A 21,105-nucleotide genomic window follows, 5' to 3' on the forward strand; every position below is an offset into this window, starting at 1 on the left:
GTACCCGGTAATTCTTGGGTAGGCATGCTGATTGATTCAATAAATGTGCTAATGGTCATAGTGACGTCATGTCAGTTGTACAGTTTTACGATTTTAACCCTAAGCTAAAAACCACCATCAACAGCTGCCTTCTTGGCTTCTTTCCTCTGCAACCCTTTAAGCTTTAGATGAGGGTTCTTAACCCAATACTTGTCGACAATGTGACATGTTTGCTTGAAATGGGTGCAAGACAAACCTTCCTTGTCACTAGACTTCCCTTCTTATTTGCTCCTTTACCTCCTTTCACAGTGGTACCTCCATATTTCACCTTAGTATTTCCCTTTGAATCAGATTTCTTAAGCCTTCCATCAATGACATTAGCTTTTATACTTGTTTCGGAGATAGTATCCACCGAAAAAATCTTCAACTCCTTCCGTATATACTCATGGAACCCGGAAATATATTTCATGTAGTTAACATAATCTCTCAAGTCTAAATCTAAAATCATTGCTTGATTCTGAAATTCCGAAGTATATTCTTGTACAGTTTGGTTGTAGGTCTGCTTCAAGTTGTACCACTTGAACCATCTCTCCTAAAGGTATCCAACCGGATAAAACTGTTTCCTTACAACTACCTTGAATATTTTCCACGACAATACTCCCTTACCTAGGTTTTGTCTTTGATAATCTTTCCACTAGGTTAGAGAATGCTTTTGTAAATTCAATGCCGCGAAAGAAATATTTTCCTTTGAACCATATTCAAAGAAAGAAAAATACGTTTCTATACGTTCAATCCAATCATTTAGTTTTTCTACATCGACATTCCCATCGTAAAGTGGAATATCAACACTAAAATCAATTTCCAGATTCTTACCATGAGGTTTAGTTGATGTAGGACTTTTAAGAAAATCACTTTTCTTCTTCTCTCCATCCTCATCTCCTTCCTCTTCTTCTTCTGAATCGTCTTCTTCCGAAATATTTTCCCGAAGCTTCAGGTGAAGGTGTAATCTTTTTCTTCGTTTTCGGGTTGGGTGTATGAGAACGAATACATTCACTCAGCTGAAGGGCAACTTGAACCGAATTCATGTCTGTTTGCAGCGTAGCCACCTTTCTTCCATAGTTTATGGTTCTCCTTCATTTGGATCATCATCTGACTTTGTCATCCTTGATCCCCTTGTTTTCTTAACGTATTCTAGCTTTTCGAGTACCTCACCAAGCTTTATGTAGAGAGATCTAGTAAAAAAACATAAACCACAAGGATTTATACCTTTCTCGTGATGCCAACTTGATACGTTTTAATCTTTATACCTCGGTAGCTATTACTATAAAGGTGGAATTCAGAATAATAGTATACGAGAAACTTAGAAAACAGAACACAAGTAGTAATTTGAAGAAAATATCTTCTCTAGATTATGAACAATAAAACGATTACAATTCTCTCTTTGTCACGCTCACAATCTTCTCTAAATAGTGGGTTAATCTTAAACTGTTTGCTAAGCTTGCACAAGTATTATTACAAGCTTTCTCTAGGTTTTTTGTGCCTAGAATTCTGTGTCCTTAGATATTAGCCAAAGCCCTCTATATATAGCCTTCATCGTACTCAACCGACCAAGGACTTCTATTAGGAATTTATTTCCTAAACTAATAGTATTGCCTAAAACAAAACTCTTCCCTACTAGGAACTCTGCCTAAACAAGGATTCCTGCCTAGAATAGAATTCTTCCCTCAACTTAGCTTGAGGTTAACTAAGTTCCCTAAAAGAGTACGGAGGACCATAGATGCATGTGCACAACCATGGTTGTGCCGGAGCTTGGGAAGTAATAAGGACGTGAATGTAACTTTGGGACTGGATAAGGACCCGAATATTTAGGTTGTTCCATATAATACATAGTCCACCTCATGGTATGCATACCCAATATGCGACTGTATTGTGATAATTCAGGTCCGGACTCTTGTTTGCGTACCAAGTATGCGAATGGATTTACCTGAGAAGGTCAGGAACTCTTGTTTGGGAACCTAGTATGCAAACAAGTTTACTTGAGTTGGGTCCGGAACGGTAGTTCACGAACCAGTTTTGCGAACGACTTGACTAGGCCAAGGTCCGGAGCTGTTGTTGGCGTACCCATTTTACGAACATAATGGTTAAGTTCTAAAACCGGTAATGTATGATTCCCATACCATATGTACTAAAACATTTATGATTTAAGGAATGCAAATTAACTTTGCAAATTGTGGCTTAATGTTCATGAATTGATTCTTGTATAAGTACTTTGTACAATCACGAATGAAACCGATTTCGTTTCAATTTGTTCATAAATATTTCTATGAGATAGTGAACAATTGAACAAATCTATTGAAGCACAATTAGATTCATTTGATTATCTACCATGATTGATTGATCATCGTATTTGATCTAGAAGTGTTAGATATATATGGATAACTTCCGTTAACTGTTATTGAGCCAATCCAATATACACGTTTAGGTGCGGTTACCCATATCTAAATATAAGTATATTTCATTTGTGTGTAACAAGCTACGACCATCTAACTGTGGAGATTAATTGCTTAATTTCTCATCAGACTTAGCTTAAATCTTAAATCAGAAGTTCATCTAACGGTGAATATCTATTGCTTTGTTACTAAGATATCTTAGCTTTGATTTTAAGAAACCTGATTTGAAAGACTACATAAGGGAGAACTCTAGTATCTAACAAACCTGATCCCGACACTTTTGTGTGTCCTAGTTGCAAATTAGAGTCGATTCCTTTAACCTAGGTTTTCCAAAACATTATTAGGTTAACGACTTGAATACTTTATTTGGTATTCGTGAAGCCAGATCCAACTATTTTCTCTGTAGTTGCGTATTCTGATCTTATTTGTTCTATCTTATTGAGTTTTATCTTCTCTAAGATTTACTCGAGATTTCTCTCCGATAGGTAAGATGTAAAAAGTAATACAACAGTTCTTCGTTTCAGACTCTTGTGATTCCGCAGGAACTTCTTCTGTTAATCAATTAGGTTATTGTGAGGTGACTAATATTTCTAAGATTCTCTTCGGGATTATAAGACCGGATTATTAGTTAGCTCATGTTCACCTTGATCGTTGTATCAAAAGACGGAACAAAAAGAATAAAGGATAGACATATCTGTGGGAGATAAATTTGTTTATAAGTCTTCGACTTTTGGTCGTAGCAACTCCTAGATGTGGGTGAGATCAGCTAAGGGAATCAAGTGCGCAGAATCCGGCGTGGTTCTAGAGAAGTAAGGAACGCACTGTACCTTAATTGGTGTGAGACTTGGTTATGGCTCAACTATATTCCAGTCTGAAGTTAACTTGTAGTAGGCTAGACTCTGTAGCGGCATGATACAGTGTGGTGTTCAAATCTGGAGTAGGTCCCGAGGTTTTTCTGCATTTCCAATTTCCTCGTTAACAAAATTTCTGGTGTCTGTGTTATTTCTTTTTTCATTATATTTGTTTATATAATTGAAATATCACAGGTTGTCCGCAGTTCAATCAGTTCATAAACCCGACCTTGATTGTTGGATAAAACCTGATTGACACTTGGGCATTGGTCTTTGGTACCATCCAAGTTATTCTCATGTCAATCAGTCTCACTGATTTCTATCTAGTTGATTTACTGGTTGTACTGAGAAAGAGATAACACTCTTTGATATCTTTCTTGATTGAGTCTCACTTTTAAGTTGGTGCTCTCAGAATTATATTGGAGTTTAGTCCATACAGATTTCCAAATTCATGGTTATTCATGTTGTTGTTTTCCTATTTTTCCAAAAATTGACTTATTGCTTTTTACCATCATCGAAATGATTTTTTTAAAATCCCCTAATCCTGATACCAATAAACCATTTGAAATATAACGAATTATTTTCAAATTCATAATCTTAATTACTGATTGTACCATATATATATTGTAATAAAACAAAAGATCGTAAGTATTTTTTAGAAGAGTGTGTTTCAGGTTAAGAAATATGAGCATGTTTAAGAAAAGAGTGGGACTCACTGACACATGCCGAAAAATAATAGCTAAACGGTTTAGTCTGAACATCATCCAACATTATTTTTGGAATTTTGTTTTCGACTTCGATAATAACTATAACTCATGGCTTGTACTTTTGCTTCCTTTTTCCATCCTATTTATTATGAGACTACGCGTGCAATGCTATTTTTTCATATAGTTTACTTAAATACCATTGGAGTATCTAAGGGTGAAGATTCTATAATTTGATATATCTTTATGGACTTATATGGAATAATCAATTAAAGAAAATTTAACCCCTATAGAATTTAATAACCACCGGCAACAAGGCCAGTCATTGACCTTTTGTTAACATTCATTTTTCAAGTATTATTTTTAGTGTAATTATCATGATAGCTGGTGTTTTAATCTCATAAGTATTTTGCTAATTTGTCTCAAATGGAATCCAACTTGCAAGTTAACTGAATAACTGAGATTTTGGTAAAGCACTGATATATATATAAATACAATGAGTTAAGACTTGAGAGAAACCATTTATAATCTCAACTACCGGAGCAATGCATTAGTTGTATACCCATACTTATCCCTAGTTGTCAGTGGTATTTTTTTTCATTCCTCACTAATAAAGTTATTTCTAAAATTAGTAAATTACAATAAATGAGGCATTGAATATTTGTAATCATTCTATTCTGACTAACAAAAAAATTTTTGTTTAAGGTTTCATTTTCAAAGGTGGTTTTCTAGATTCTATCGAACCAGTCAAACTATCTTCCTTTTTGTATTTAATTATCTCTAGGAAAGTAAGTAATTACACTATTTAAATTGTAATAAAAAAGACTGGGGGTTCTAGGAGGTTAGGAACACACTGCACATAAACGTAATAAAATAGAAAAATGGTAAAAACACACCACTTTTTAAACTAGCAACGTGGTGCATTTTCAACATTTTTTTTATATATTTTTTAAATTAACTACTTATATTTTGTATAAGTATAAACCTAATTTTGTAAATTTTAAACCTAGTTCATTTTCTGAGAAAATTAGGTAGTTTGGTATGCATATATCTCGAAGTATTATAATTTTAACACCAAATTATTTTGAGTTTCCACTCCATAGGGTAAATTAAGTTACATGGTTATTCGTTTTAAAAGCACATCATTTAAATGCTTCTTATTATATTGATTTTCAAATATTTCGATAAGATCTATTTAGCTTTGTCATTAAATGACCCATGATGTTTTTCCTTCTATAAACTGAGTTGCTTCTCTATAAATACTTAGCAAGTATACCCTAAATCTTCAAGGAGAATCAGAAAAATAAAAAGGAAAAAAAAAAAACTTTTGCAGGAAGAAAATTATACTATAATTTTGTTCGTCATCATTTTAAAGAAATAATGTCTAGTTATGAGCGAAATACAAATATAGTGACGAAGAATCAGTCTCCTCCTAGAGGAACAAAGTCCAGTTATCCAACAACCTCGGTCATTCAGAATCGCTCATGCAGCTTCAGTCAAAGAAGAAACGAAAAGACAATTCTGGTATATTATTTTTCTTCATTTTTCTATTTCTATTTTCCGACAAACAAAGATGAGTTTTCCACTGTGAAAACATCCTATGAAATAACATATTAGGGTATTTTGATATTAGTTCATGTCATGGATCTAACTACAAACCTAAGTTTTTAGCATAGACATTTACGACCTTTATATAAAAATCAACATACCCTCCGTATCAATTCCAATTTTTCGCGGTTCAAAAGATACTAATAATAACCCAATATATTGTGCATTATATTTTGTCATTGTACAATTTTTTTAACAGAAGAATGTCGAGCGCAAACAAGTTTTACCATATGGGAAAAAAACTTTGTGGACAAAGATAAATGAAGCAACAACATGGCAAGAAAAGTTGCTCCTAATGCCACATTATGATGATGTCGATTGGTCGATGTCTGTTCCGCTTCATCTGGAAAAGGACACTCCCCTTTCACCTCGATTACCATTTCCTAGGTATTTTTTCTTTCTCCCTTGGTACATTTTACTTTTTTGAGTGACTACCTTGATCAACATTTAATCACTATCCTTAATTTGTATTTGTGGTGCACATAATCATATTAATATTTGAAAACTTCACATATGGACTTCATCCAATCTGAATTTATTTTTATTTTGAATAGGATACCTTCGATAAAAGAAAACAATGGAGTTATGGATCCGATCTTGTTGGAAATGTTGAATTCTTTTGAAGTGGCGTATAAAACTACTACCGAGTAACAGAGAAATGTGCCCACCTAAGAATGACTTGGATTTACTTAAAAACATGAGATTTTTGATACAAATAATATTATAATGGGAGGAAAACTTCCAGATTTTATTTTTTTGGTTCTATAATTCAATTGATGGTCATGCTTTTTTTCCCTCGTCGTCTTCAGCCTTTATTTTTTATGCAGATAAGAAGAAAATACAAATAAAATTAACACCCAAATAATTTACGAAAAATTCATTTTTACAAATACTTGGTAATACAAATTAACTCATATTTAAAATAAGCTTTTGAAAATGTAAAAAAATATATAAAATCGGACTTACTTGAAGGCACTTTAAATTTAACAACCTTAAATGTGGGTCGACATGGAAGCCTAAACTCTCGTATTTGGGGTCATAAACCCCAATTTTTATAGAGTTATTCATGTACATTTAAAGAAACAAAAGCTTAATCAAGTACCAATTCAATACTGTATTGTTAAAATGAACCTAAACGAATCATGCTAAATCGTACAAGGTGTTCCCCTTGGATTCCGGAATGCCATGACCATTGCTCGTTAACGACTTGCCTCTCGGTTCCTTAATTATAATAAAATTTTGACAAAAAAGAAAAAACAAATTTACTTGTTCTACAAAATTTCAACAAAAAAGAAAATGCTTAATTGGATTAAGTTATAAATATTTACCTCAGAGTAAGAACTAACGTTGCCGGGATAAGCAGGTTTTGGAATGTGAGTATACTCTGGTGTATTATTTTTAGGAATCTCCTGTTTTCCATTCTTAATTAGTTAGGTTATTCCGAAAAATACTAGAAAAAAACGGAGATATTTTGTGTGATATTTAAATAAATTTTGTAATAATAAGAGTTTTTTTATTTTTTCTCATATCGTACCTGGTTAATTCCAAGCGAGTCTTGGACTTCTTGGGTAGATTGGCGACTAGTCAATGGTATGGTTGTGGCTTGAAAACGTAATCGTCTATACTTATCTTTTCTTAACCATGGATCTTGTAGACGCAAATTTTCTACTTCCCCACTATATACATATATTGAAAAAGACAAAGAAATATCAAGATTAATATTAATACTCGATTTGTGTTTGGTCGTCCATTTAAATAAGTCAAATTAACTCTATTTTCAAGATTAAAAAAAAATCCATACATATCCATATTGATGATATACATACTGTAAGTATGTGTTAGTGTTAATTTTACTACTCATCAGTTGAATTTTCATACCTCATATGTTGGAAGAAGACCTTTAGATTTTTTTTCTTCGGCACAAATGTATATTTTCTGTTTTCACTTATCTTTTTCAAAGGTTGATACCTGTATTCAAAATTAAATCATATGAATATTCTTAAGTATCATTTAGTTAAAATTAAGCAAACACAAAATAAAATAAAATATCATTCACCTTGCCCGATTAACATATTGTTGTTGTGGTTGGTGTTGGTGGTCATAATAATTTGGAAGTATAGATTGCTCAGAGTTTTCAGATTGATTAAAACTTTGCGCATGAAATGATACTTGATCACTTGGATTATCTCGTGGATAATCTAGTTTATCTACGTCAATTACATTTGACGCCGAGGTTCTATTTTTATTTTCAATTAGATCAATAACTTCTGGCTCATTTGTCAATTTAATAACTTCTGGATGCTGAAACTAGTTAATCAAAACCAAGTGACATTATGATTCATTAACCAGATTTGAATTAAAATGGATATATAAACATAAATTAACATAAGCATGAGGTTGATTAAAGAACATACAGTTGAACGAGTTTCGAGGCATAGAGTTTTCATTTTCAGATGCTGAGAAATCGGCGGCACTAACGACAATGATGATGAAGATGAATCATGGCAGTAATTTTGATTGAATCCAATAATTCTTTCAACTTCTTTTATCTCGGATGCCATATTTTTAGTCATCCGTCATATTTATAAAAATTTCGTCATCATTACTAATGAGAAACGAAAAAAAGGTATAACTCACAAATAAAGAAAAAATTACTATAATTATATAATTCTACATATAAAATAAAAACATGTCTATCTCTTTCACTAAATCAAAAATACTAAATGTTTTTCATCTTTTTCAATGAAGGGAGTATATTTTACCTATATGAACCCAATGGTTCTAAATTAGAACTTTGTTCCACTTGATCTTGATGGTTAACGGAGGTTTCTTGGTCTCTTTCCATATGAGCAAATGAGGTTAGCTCTTGCTCGTCATTAGGGTTGGGCTGAGGCTAATTGTCAAGGTAAAAACAATCCGACATCGTTATTCATAGTTACTTGAGTGTAACTACAATCGTATGACATAAATGTCACCTAAGTATTACAAATTTCATTCTCTTATATGCACGTACCATTGGGATTTCTGGAAAGTCATGATTGATATTTGGACTTGGCAACGTTATCTGACCCTGCTCACTTGATAATTTCGACGTTGGTAATGATGTGTTTATCAATCCTTGTTCAGACGTTGAACAGTCCAAATGCTCGTAGCTTTCGGTATTTAAAATGCAAACGACAATATCCAACTCAAAGCTGGTTAATTGATCCATCATATATAAATGATTAGTATAAATTTAACTAAATTTTTGAACTTCAGGACATATATTTCTTAAAGGATTTTAACTCACATATTCATTGGGAAATTATAATCACTTCCAGACTCCGGCGATTTACAGTAAAAATTGAATATGTATGTATCATCATCTATATTTATGCGTTAATTTTCTTTGTCCTAAAAAGTCATAAATTTATTTACCTTCATTTTTAATCCTGTCAGAGATCCGAGTAACACCTAATGCAAAACCTAATAGAAAAACAATAAACAACAAACAATATGACAATTAGATTTTACATTGCTTTTAGAATATTTTCCAATAGTTAATCTTAACAATAATAATGATAATAAAAGGTTCTTAAGATCACCTAATTAAAATGAAAACCCAACATATTATTCAACCCACTCGGTTGACGAAAGTCACCCTCGAGTGAGTCGCATCGTACAATCCGATCTACTAAATTAATATTGTTACATTGGTTGCTTTAATTAATAACAATTTTAACTCTTTTTTAGGCATTAATAACTTTTATTATTAAATCAGTCTTTCATTAAAAAAAATACATTTAATAAAAGCTCTTGGTGTTATTCCTTAAAAGAAAAAAGAAAAAAAATGTAAGTTTATCAAATAGAGTAGTTTGGGAAAGAATAATATTAACATATATGTCTTAATTAAACACACATACATCCTATCACACATGGCCATTTCATGTTATGTTGTTAATTCTTGAAACTCGACTAAGAATATTTCTGGTTTAATGACGTTAGCGAGTTTACAGCAGGAAAATCTACATTATATAAGCAAAGATAGATTATTATTTGAGAGTATTAACGAACAACGATTTTTTTGTCGTTTACCGTATGATTACTTATCAGTTGTTGCCGAGGTTTGGGGATCGTTTTATCTTTTCAAATCACACCTCATTTATAAAAACCGAAAACTCTAGCCAATTAATCTTAGGTATGAGTTATTGTTTAAGTTCTCACATATTTATCTCGTTTGTGTGACAAGTTGCATCAAACCTTTAACACGTAAATAAACATATATATTTCCTTGGTCGGCGGAATCAAAATTCCCATGATAGTGTACTTTTCTTCGTTCAAAAGAAAAAATTTCTCAATTCACTAACACATTTCTTTCTACCTACATACATATATCAAATAGTATAAACAAGTTCTCCATTAACCTATAAAGAACTTATAAAATATTTACAGCTACAACATATTGAACTCATAAGAAAAATATAGTATAACAGAAAATCATATCACCAAATGAAATACTCAAAATGTGCATGAATTTAATAATTTTTCCAGCCCGAGCGACTTATAAAAATCAAATGAGTAAGTAATACTAGTTTACTGTAAACAAGAATGGGAATATACAATGGTGAAGTAAGAAATTTTTTGAATATTATGTGTTTGTAAGAATTTCAAAGCCCTTAAATATAGAAACGTGTACTCATAGAAGCTATCGCCATTTCTCATTTGTTCCCTGGACAATCCGACAAATATCTCCCTAAGCACGCCTGAGGCCCGGGGATGTGCTTAGCCCAGTTAAGCTCATAGGAAAATTCTGTAAATTACATCTTTGCCCTCAGGTAGGAAGAACAGATAGGAAGAAACAGAAGGTAGGAAGAGCAGCAAATCCACAAAAAGGATAGAGAAGAAAAAATGGTGATCTCAACATTAACTAGCTCTGTATCTAAACCTAATCTTCTACTTAATCAAGGTATTAAACCAAAATCCATTTCTTCAGTAAACTTAAAACCCACTATTTCCTGTTCTTCTGGGTTTGGGGATTTTGACATCAGTGATTGGTTCTCATTTAGAAGCAAATGCTACTAGAATTGAGTATTATGCTACTGTTGGTGAACTTATTAATGCAAGTGTCTTGACGAATTTTGGGGTTTGAATTTATTTCCTCATGGATTAAGTTTACTGGGTTTGGCACCACAACTACCACCGATCATTTACAGAGGCAGTAGAAGTTGAAGCAAACCCCGGAAAATATTACAAAGTCGATTATTCGAATCTCAGATGTCATCTGTGTAACAGATATGAGTCGTTAAGAAGTCGGATTTTGTGCAACGACTCCAAAATGGTTCAACTGGCGATACCACACTGTTAAGGGAACTCGCGAGTGTTCTTGGTTTTGTTCTTCATTTCCCCGCAGCTGCTGCTTCTTTGATGGAAATGCTATGTTTAATTAGTACCAACTGAAGAGGAACGCTTAAAACGATGGTGTGGGTCGCCGTTAACTCAGCATCACTAACAACTGCAGGCACAAGATTTGGAGTCCAAAATCAATTCACATAATTTGACAATAAAACCTACCAAACATGGCATGACGATTAAACATACTAATATGGAGTAGCAAATTCATCTTGTATAAAAGTATTTACCTCTCTATGGCCGCCACCATCCAGCTTCTTCTTGTCCCTCCAAATGTAGCTGGATTAGTGAGTCTGAAAGTTGGAAGTAGTAACTGCATTGTCAGCCGACTGAATATCATTTTAAGATGAGTTTCCTTTCCAAGGGAATGATGATCTTGTTGTAGCATTTTGAGTATTACCACTACCATTACTACTGCTGATTCTTTCTTCTTCTTCTTCTCGGTTGCTGCTTTCTTCTTCTTCTTCTTGGTAATACAACTCTTTACCCAAACACCTTATTGACTCCATTTTTTCGATCTTAAGAAACCTCAGACATGGGAGCTGACCCACCGTTGGAAACTTCTTCCATCTGCTGCATCCTGAAAACTCTATTTCCACTAAATTTGGTAGGAGAATTGATGCACTCATCCACTTCGGAAGCTTTAAACCCGAGAATTCATTTATTACCAACCTTTTCAAATTAGGGTGAGGTTGGAGACCCTCCAATACCTCACTCAATTCATCACCTTGGACATTAGAGCTCCATATGAGATACAATATACGAAGGTTTTGCTTATCCTTTAACCTTGCTGTCCTAGCGTCTATTTCACCTCTCACAGACTCCAGTTTATGGATCACTAACTCTGCCATCCCACTACTACTACTTTCTATCTTCCTCACAATATAGGAATCTAACGTTTCAAGGCAAGTTAGAGTTTCTATACCTCTGGGCATTTCATCTTCTCCCTCTCTGTCATGTGTAAGAATTCTCAACTTCGGCCAATTCATTATCTCTTTGGGAAGCTCACGCCTATTGAAATGCATCATCTCCAAATTGCAAAGGTTGCTAATGCATGATTCAGGCAATACTTGAATTTTCGTACCTCTGAAATCAAGGGACCTTAATAGTGTCAGTGCTCCAAGGTCCCTAGGTAATATTCCATCAAAATCTTCAGAACCCTCAAGTCTCAACTTTCTTAGATATTTCAGAGACCCAATATGTACAGGTAAGACTACTAAATAATCGCACAAGGAAAGATCTAAGGACTGCAAATTAGTGAGCCTAACGACAGAATCAGGTAGCATTCGAACATGTTTAAAAACCTTATAAGTCTGTGTTTGTAGCGATCTGACTCTATGGACAGGAATTTTATCTCCATACACGTACCACCAGTCTTTGATGACTCAAACTACTTATGGTGGAAAATTTTTATGCGTGCTTTTCTTCAAGCTCGTGATTTTCAAACATGGGTACGTGTTGTTAATGGCTATGATCCTCCGATTAATATAGAAGGCGATGTATCTATACCGAAGGATATAGATAGATATAGTCCAGAAGAAATTCTTGCTGCAAAGCATAATTCTAACGACTTAAATGCTATCATACATGCCATTACCCCAAACCTTCAGCACCATGTGACTATTTGCACAAAGTCTAAGGAAGCCTGGGATATCTTAGAAACTGTATTTGAAGGAAATACCAATGAGAAAGAAGCTAGGCTTCAAAACCTTAGTTCTGATTGGGAAAACCTTCGTATGGCAGATGAAGAAACATTTGATGAGTTTAATCACAAAGTGTCTGAAATTGTTAATGCATCTTTTGCATTGGGTAAGACTATTCCTGAAAAGGACATTGTGATGAAAATTCGCAGATTGCTGCCATCTAGATACGATTCCAAGAAGCATGCCATCGTTGAAGGAAATAATCTCGCAACGCTTTCCAGAAATACTTTGGTTGGGAAGCTAAAGATCTTTGATCATGAGCATACGTCCAAGGCTAGTAAGGATGTTTCTTTCAAAGCACTAAAGAACACTAAATTACTTGATAAAAGTAAAAGTGTTTATATTTCTGAAGATGATTTTCTGAGGCTGATTCATCAGATGAAGATCTTGACAAGTCAGTCTCGTTGATCACAAGATAGTTTAGGGTTCTTCTTTTGAAGAGAAGTAAACGTTTTTCCAGAGATAAATCCAAGTCGTCAGATAAACTTCATAATCGTGTTCCTCCTAAAAATAGGGATATTGATGAAAATGATGAGGAGGATATGCCTCAGTGCTTTAAGTGTAAAGGTTTTGGTCATTTTGCAAATGAGTGTCCAAATCGAAAGAAATACACTGGGAACAAAGGTCTTGCTGCAACTCTTGATAAAATGTCTGACAGCTATGCATCTAATGAAGACGAAAAATCAAGCGTTGCACTTCTTTATGAAAATATTGAGTTTGATAATTGTAGCAATACACATATCAATCTTGATATTCTTTCAGAAGAAAACCCAACTAATCTGGAAGATAAAATTGACCCCTTCTTTGGAAACTCTATGTATGATGTTTCAGGTTTCACTATTGTAGGATCAGAATCTCGCAACAATGATATCTTAGCGAAATTATCAACAACACAACACGACAGTGTCGCAGAACAATTTCAGAAATGATATAATAAACGACGTCAGCTAAAATCATGAGAAAGATGTGATGGTCCTGCGAAAATTAGAGAGTTTGCGAGATTAACATTTGTAAGGTTGCGAGAATGTCGCAAGCCATATTCGAAAATAAAGGACAGATTAGCTGTCATCCACTATATACTTCCCTATAAATAGTCGTTCAGTTGTAAAGGAAAGAGAGAGATCTTTTTGAGTAAGAAACAAGTAAATAGGAGAGAAAAAGTCTAGAGCAGAGGTCATTCTTGATTCCTTTATCTTTTATTGTAAGAACATTCAAAGATTGATCAATAAAATTAAGAGTGTAAACCTAAAAATGAGTTGAGTAATAATGAAATCATATGAGGGGTGTAGTGTAGGATTTCCCGCAACTACATAATGGCGCTAGAAACAGGGACATTGAAGATCGAATCAGTGTTCAGGGACATTGAGATTGTTCAAATCAAGAAAGTGATTAAGTAAATCAGTGAACCAGTTAAAAGAAAAATGATTAGAATTAATGAAGATGACAAAAGATTGGAGTGTAATATGATAACAAAAACGATGGTTAATGAATTCCATGAAAACATCAATGGAAGAATACATAAACGAAATTTTGAAGGAAGGAATGTTATGGTGGTAGAAAAGACATCACCCTTGAAAGATTGGGAAAAGAAAAAAATTACATTCATGGCGGCAGAAATACCGAAAGAAAATTTGAACCACACATCTCCATTGGTTGTTAAAGTGCCTATTACGCGAAAAGAGAAGGAGACGACAACAAAATCCAAGGGAGAATGGATATTGAACAGAACTTTAATCGATACAGGAAGTTCAGTGGATATAATATTTTATCATGCATTCCAGGGAATGGGATTTAAAGATGAAGAAATGTCCAGTTCAACATATTTTGTTCACGGCTTTGGAAAATCCACAACAAAACCTAAAGGAGAAATAATGGTACGAATTCCACTTGAAGAGATCGAGACATACGTAACACTATGCATGGTGGATATGGAATCACCGTATAATATGTTGTTAGGAAGACCATGGATACATGCGATAAAAGCTATAGTATCAACATTACATCAATGTACTAAATTCCCCACACCAAATGGAATAGGAGAAATCAGAGGAGATGTTGATAATGCGAAATTATGTCATCAAATCGAAGTAAAGCATTATGAAGGACAAGCAAAAAAGAAACAATTTCGCAGAAATTTGGCAAAGGAAGCAAAGAAAGAAGAAGAATTTAGACTATATATGATAAGGGAAAAAGAAGGCAAAGGAATACCCAGCAAAATTTCGGAGGAAGGAGAAGGACCTGTGAAAACAATAAAAGAACCAACACTGATGGGAGAACCTAAACCCGGTTACACTGCCGCAGAACCAACAAAAGAAATAAACGTTGGGACTTTAGAAGAACCTCTAATATTGAGAATTGGAACCAAAATGGATGTGGAAGAAGACGAAAGAACTGTTAACCTGTTGCGAGAATATAAAGATGTTTTCGCAGGAAGCATGGATGAGATACCGGGAATAGATCCATCAATTGCATGCCACATGTTGGAGATTAACAAAAATGTGAGACCATTTAAACAGAGAATAAGAAAAATTGCAACAACTTACCATTCCCAAATAAAATAAGAACTAAAGAAAATGCTTGATGCGGGAATCATAAGAGAAGATAAATACCCAGAATGGATAGCGAACATGGTCATTGTCCCAAATAAAAACAAAGGAATCAGGATTTGCATAGATTTCACTGATTTAAACAAAGCTTGCCCCAAAGATAGTTTTCCGTTACCAGATATTCCTCAAATGGTGGAATCCGCGGCGGGAAATGATAGAGCATCGTCTTTAGATGGGTACAAAGGGTATAACCAAATCCCTCTCGCTGAAGAAGATCAAGAACATACTGCTTTCTTTGCCCCTAGAGTTTTATATTGTTACACGAAAATGCCATTTGGTTTGCGAAACGCAGGAGCGACATACCAAACAATGGTAGAGAAGGTGTTCGCAAAATGGATACACAAAACATTAGAAGTATACGTGGATGACATGTTAGTAAAGAGTAAAGAAGATAAAGACCATGTACAAGACCTGAGGGAGATTTTTGAACAAATGTGGCAGTATATCATTAAATTGAATCCTGAGAAGTGTACTATTGGAGTTGCATCGGGAAAAATTTTAGGCTACATCGTATCAAAAGAAGGAATACATGTTGATCTAGAAAAAGTGCAAGCAGTTCGTGACATGCCAACACTAGCAACAATAAAAGATGTACAGAAGTTGAATGGGATTCTAGCTTCGCTAGGGAGATTCATTTCGCGATCATCAGACAAATGCAAATATTTTTTTCGATATACTCAAGAAGGGTGTGAAATTTAAATGGACTGATGAATGTGAAAAGTTGGGAAAAGTTGACTCCAAAGTTGTTTCTCATCAACAAAATATTAAAAGGAGAAGTTGACTCAAGAAGCATTATCTTTCTCATCAACAAAATATTAAAAGGAAAAGTTGACTCCAAAGTTGGTTGAAAAATGTAACTCGCAAAAGTGATAAAAATAAGAAAGTTCAAGAAGACAAAGCTAAATAAGAAGATCAAGCTTCAGTATTAATTTCAGTAGCAGGAGATAACAGAAATTCTTCGCCAATATTCCCGCAAGCCTCTCCTTCATTTCGGTTTTGATCTTCGCCTTGACTAGCATCTTGATTATCGCCAGCAATTACTTCTTCAGGAGAAATTTCTTTCTCATTCTGATTAACACCAGCAGATGCTTCTTTAGAAGGAATTTCTTCCTCACCTTCCAAGAGATCATCCTCTGCACCGCTTTCATAATCATAATCACTATCAGCAGAACGAGGAACTTCATCATCATCTACTTCCAAATGTTCAATTGATGTAGGAGGAAGAGAGTTGGACAATAAAATGTCATTTACAAGGACTTTAGCCCAGAGATGAACTTGGAGAAGAAGTGCTCTCTGATGATTCCAATCTTGAATATCCTTGAAATAAGAAAGATAATCAAGTCTTCTTTCTGCTCGGTCGCGAGAACCAGTAAGGGTAGAGACGAGCAATGCATTTTCTTTGCGAATTTTGGCATATTAGCCTCCAAAACAGAAATGGAAGAATGAAGATTCTTCTCACTCTGCGAAAAGTAAAATACAAAATTTAAATAAGATGAAGAATTCAGAAAGATATGACAAAGAAAAGATAGTTAAGGCATTCAAACTATTATGACTACCTTCCTTTTGCGAAATAAGGTGTTGAATCAAGGACAGACAACTATTCTCCCAACGGTCCATTGCGTCATCAAATTTATCTCCAATTAAACCTTTAAGTCGAGACTGAAGATTTTTCTCTTTAGAAATAAGAAAGGCATTTTTCTTCGCAAGAGAAGAATAAGATTCTTCTAATTTGGATTATTGTTCTTTAAGTGGATTCACCTTTACACTTAAAGCTATTCTACCTTGAATAAGTGTATCTCTTTCAGCGATGGATGACTTTGTTACTTCTTTAAGTTCATTTCTCAAAGAGCGAAGAGATTTCTCTTGGTCATCACATACTTTTTGAAGAATGCTAAGTTGTTGCGAAGATATCGCCATCTTGTTTAAATAAGTTCGCTTCTCTTGAGATAAGGTTTTATTCTCATCTGATAAAGTTTTCATCCCTAAATTAGCTTTAGTTAAAGAATAAGAAAGGCGAGATACTTCATTACTTAATAAATCTTGCCTCTGAATTAATTGGGTATTTCCATTGGTAAGATTATTTATATGATCAAGAGAATATGAATAGAGGTTATCTAATTGGTTATATTGATCCACCAAAATTTCTTTATCAACATGGGCTTCTTCAACAGAAGATTCAAATTGATATCTCTCCATTATTCGTTTCTGGTTTAAGGCTTAACATGCGAAAGAGGGATTTCAAGGATAATTAAATATGGGAAGGATAAAACCATTAAAAGGGCAAATTGAAGACACAGATAAGAAAATCATACCTCTCAATTCATCATTCTTCTTGCGAAGATTGTCACGATCCAACAAAACATTCTGAAGCTTTTGATTTTCGAGACGAAGAGCATTACACTCTTTTTCCAAAAGCTGTCTGCGAAGCAGCTCTGTCAGAACCTAAATGCTTGCTCAAAATTTCGCAAACATTAGACTTGATAGGATCAATAGAAGACTTCTTGCCATCATCCAGGACTTCAGATAAAACTTTGAAAGCAATATCTATTCCTTTCATGGTTTCTTTCGAAAGAGGAAGAGACTCAGGTAGAGAACTGATAGTGATAGAAGGTTGAGAAACATTCTCAATAGGAAGAGAAGAAGTTTCATTCATAGAAGGATCAACAAGGGGGGTTTCAATCATTGAAAGGTCATCTGAAGAAATGAAGTCTGAGGCAGCTTTTTCGCGAATGGGAGATAAAGGTTTATCTTGCGAAGATGTCGCTGGAGATTTAGAAGAGATGAGTAAGTGGAATGGAACAGAAGTTGGAACAGTTTTAAGGTGGCGAGATTTATTGAGAGGTTTATTGACATCCTTATCACCCTGCGAATTACAATCTAGATAAGAAACAGAGGCAACAATATTGTTATTAGAAAAGGATAGTGTTTCTTACTACCTTCTCATTCGTAGACTTTCTTTTATGCGCGACAACCTTATGTTGCGATTTGGGAATATTAGGATTCTGAACTGTAAATCTAGTATTGGAGGCGCTTTTGCTGAAATAAGAAGAGTATGGGAATCACATAAACAACATCAAATAAGGCAATAAACAAGATCAATTTCAGCAAAACCCATAAAGAAGAAAAAAGAAAACTAACCTTGATGAATCCATGGAAAACAGTAGCAGGAAGATTATTTCGAAGAAAATTACGAACGATGAAGATCTGTAGAAGAAACAGTGTGAATATGAAGAAGAACTTAAAAAGATTGAAGAAGAAAGAAGAAAAATTGCAATAATGGATTTGAAGAAGAACGATGAAGTTGCAGAGAAAATAAAAAGAAAGAAAAAGAGAGTGAGAAAGAATATATATAGAGGGAATTTTTCCTCGAGAAGATAAACAATATTAATACGGAAAAATATAAACGGTTAAAAAAACAGCGGTTACAAAAGACGTGTCAAGAAACATATAGAAGAAAGAGTACGTGTGATAAATGCAGAATATGAAGAAATGAACAGCTGCGGCATTTCTCACATCATTCTCTACTTCGCAGAAAAGATGTGAGAAGAGGCAAGATGTAGGATCAGAATATCGCAACAATGATATCTTAGCGAAATTATCAACAACACAACACGACAGCGTCGCAGAACAATTTCAGAAATGATATAATAAACGACGTCAGCTAAAATCATGAGAAAGATGTGATGGTCCTTCAAAAATTAGAGAGTTTGCGAGATTAACATTTGTAAGGTTGCGAGAATGTCGCAAGCCATATTCGAAAATAAAGGACAGATTAGATGTCATCCACTATGTACTTCCCTATAAATAGTCGTTCAGTTATAAAGGAAAGAGAGAGATCTTTTTGAGTAAGAAACAAATAAATAGGAGAGAGAAAGTCTAGAGCAGAGATCAGTCTTGATTCCTTTATCTTTTCTTGTAAGAACATTCAAAGATTGATCAATAAAATTAAGAGTGTAAACCTAAAAATGAGTTGAGTAATAATGAAATCATATGAGGGGTGTAGTGTAGGATTTCCTGAAACTACAACTATGTGTCTAGCTGCTTGCACATCTCAGATGCCTGAATTATATTCAAGATTGACGTGCTCATATTGTTCACTTAAGGGTCATGAACTATCAAAGTTTTATAAGTACAAACACAAATTGAGACATGTCAACAAACTTCAACGAAGAGCAAATCAATTAGCAAACAAGTTTATACTCGCGCAGAAGACTACTGAGGTATGTAAGATTTTATCTTTGTCTAAGAAGTTAGTTTCCAAAGACAAAACAAGACCATTAGAGAAGAAAATATGGTCAAATCATTTTGATAGACAGAGGTCTGTGGATTCTCTCAAGAGGAATATGGTGGACAAATTGTAGTTCACCGCAACACAACTTGATTGTGTTCTGTAAATCTTGTCTCATGTGCCTGATCAAAAGAGACAAGATTGTGTGCCTCTCAGGCTTTAGGAAAAGTTTGAATTCTTTTTTTCTTAGTTTTGATTTATTTTATTTTTTTTGGATTCCATGTCTATCAATAAAGGAGGGTCATTCTCGACAATTCTACTCTCTTTAGGGTTCAGAATTGTGCGTACATGAACCTGTTAAAGGTTAACCCTACATTCCTTTTTCCTTCCCTAAAACTTTTTTTATCTTAAGACTAATTGTTGAGATTGTGATTTCCTCTCACAAAACCCATATGTTTATGGATACTCCAAGAATTATGTCTTCTGATGGAAAAGATGCTGATATGATTGTCAAGCCATCAATCATGAAGTAAAAAGAGAAATCTTCGTTGCCTCCAACCTTGAAAAGAAAATGAAGGAATGTGAGGAAGCCAAGAGCCGTTCCTTCAAATTCTCATAAGTTTTCTGATGTTCTTGAAGTGTTGAAGGAGACGCAAAAGGAGATTCAACAAATAAAGGCTCTTGTGTTTAAGATTCTTGAGATTCAGAAAGCCCTGGTTCGACATCAGTCAAGAAGGTTTATTGATATCAACTTCTATCTTCATGAACCTTATGTCCCAGCGACTGACAACAAGGAGTTCGGGGACGATAAAGAATTCTTCAAAGGTCTTAACATCTAGTAAATCTTCTATTAAGAATTTATTTTCTTGTTTTCTTTAGAAGAATAACTAGAGTTTGGAATAGCCATTATTGTGATTACACATAGCTATGTCCAAAGTTTTCATCTTCATGTTTTTAGATTTATTGGTTTAAATTCTAAATTTGTTTGGAAGATGATTTTTGCAGTATTAATCTTTATGGTTTTATATATTGAAATTTGTTATGGGATATGTGTGTTTGCGTCCGTGAACTATGATTGTCCCATATTTTGTCAAAAGTTAAATCTTTCGAATGTCGATATGGATGTATTGATAAAAGAATGAATGAACTTTTGACATTACAAAAGTTTGAAGCCTATTATGTAATTATGCAAATATTGATGGAAGATAGGATGAAATTTTGTTTACGAGGATTATGTCTATTGCATGTCATTATGCAAATGCTGATGGAAAATAGAATGAATCCTTGTTTATTCTGCAGTATTGATCTTCCCTGATCCATATCTTATGTATATATTGTGCGGCTCCGTAAGTTCTATTATGTTGAGCATTTCCGATTAGATTAATCATGGGTTCTCTTGTGGTTAATCTAATTGAGTATTTTTGGGTTCGAATTCAAATTCGTATGTGATTTTTTATGTCCAAAGAAATCCTTCTTTTCTTAAGAAATTAAGGTCGCTCTTGTTGTTCTTTCGGGATGACATTTTATGGGGGAGAGTTCTTAATTAAACTTGTATTTTATTGCCAAATCTTTGTGGGGAGTGCGGTTA

General features: G+C 34.0%; 1 protein-coding gene across 2 annotated transcripts; it reads left to right on the forward strand.

Annotated features, from left to right (window-relative positions):
• Positions 1-5,300: 5,300 nt before the first annotated feature.
• LOC113325878 lies at positions 5,301-6,320 on the forward strand. 2 transcript variants are annotated; one of them, XM_026573742.1, is made up of 3 exons: positions 5,301-5,508; positions 5,792-5,979; positions 6,147-6,320. In XM_026573742.1, the coding sequence occupies exons 1-3, from the start codon at positions 5,365-5,367 to the stop codon at positions 6,241-6,243; spliced, it is 429 nt and encodes a 142-aa protein (XP_026429527.1). In that variant the 5' UTR covers positions 5,301-5,364; the 3' UTR covers positions 6,244-6,320. The 2 variants fall into 2 exon arrangements, with proteins under 2 accessions (XP_026429527.1, XP_026429528.1); XM_026573743.1 differs by having other exon boundaries at positions 5,795-5,979.
• The last annotated feature ends 14,785 nt before the right edge of the window (positions 6,321-21,105 follow it).

This window comes from Papaver somniferum, unplaced genomic scaffold, assembly GCF_003573695.1.
Source record: "Papaver somniferum cultivar HN1 unplaced genomic scaffold, ASM357369v1 unplaced-scaffold_0, whole genome shotgun sequence".
Lineage (NCBI taxonomy): Eukaryota > Viridiplantae > Streptophyta > Magnoliopsida > Ranunculales > Papaveraceae > Papaver > Papaver somniferum.

Excerpts from the sequence above, each read along its gene's own strand:
- LOC113325878 (XM_026573742.1), top strand. The coding sequence starts at position 5,365 with ATGTCTAGTTATGAGCGAAATACAAATATAGTGACGAAGAATCAGTCT. Across the intron at positions 5,509-5,791 it reads GAAACGAAAAGACAATTCTG|AAGAATGTCGAGCGCAAACA; the intron begins GTATATTATTTT and ends TTTTTTTAACAG. Across the intron at positions 5,980-6,146 it reads CCTCGATTACCATTTCCTAG|GATACCTTCGATAAAAGAAA; the intron begins GTATTTTTTCTT and ends TATTTTGAATAG.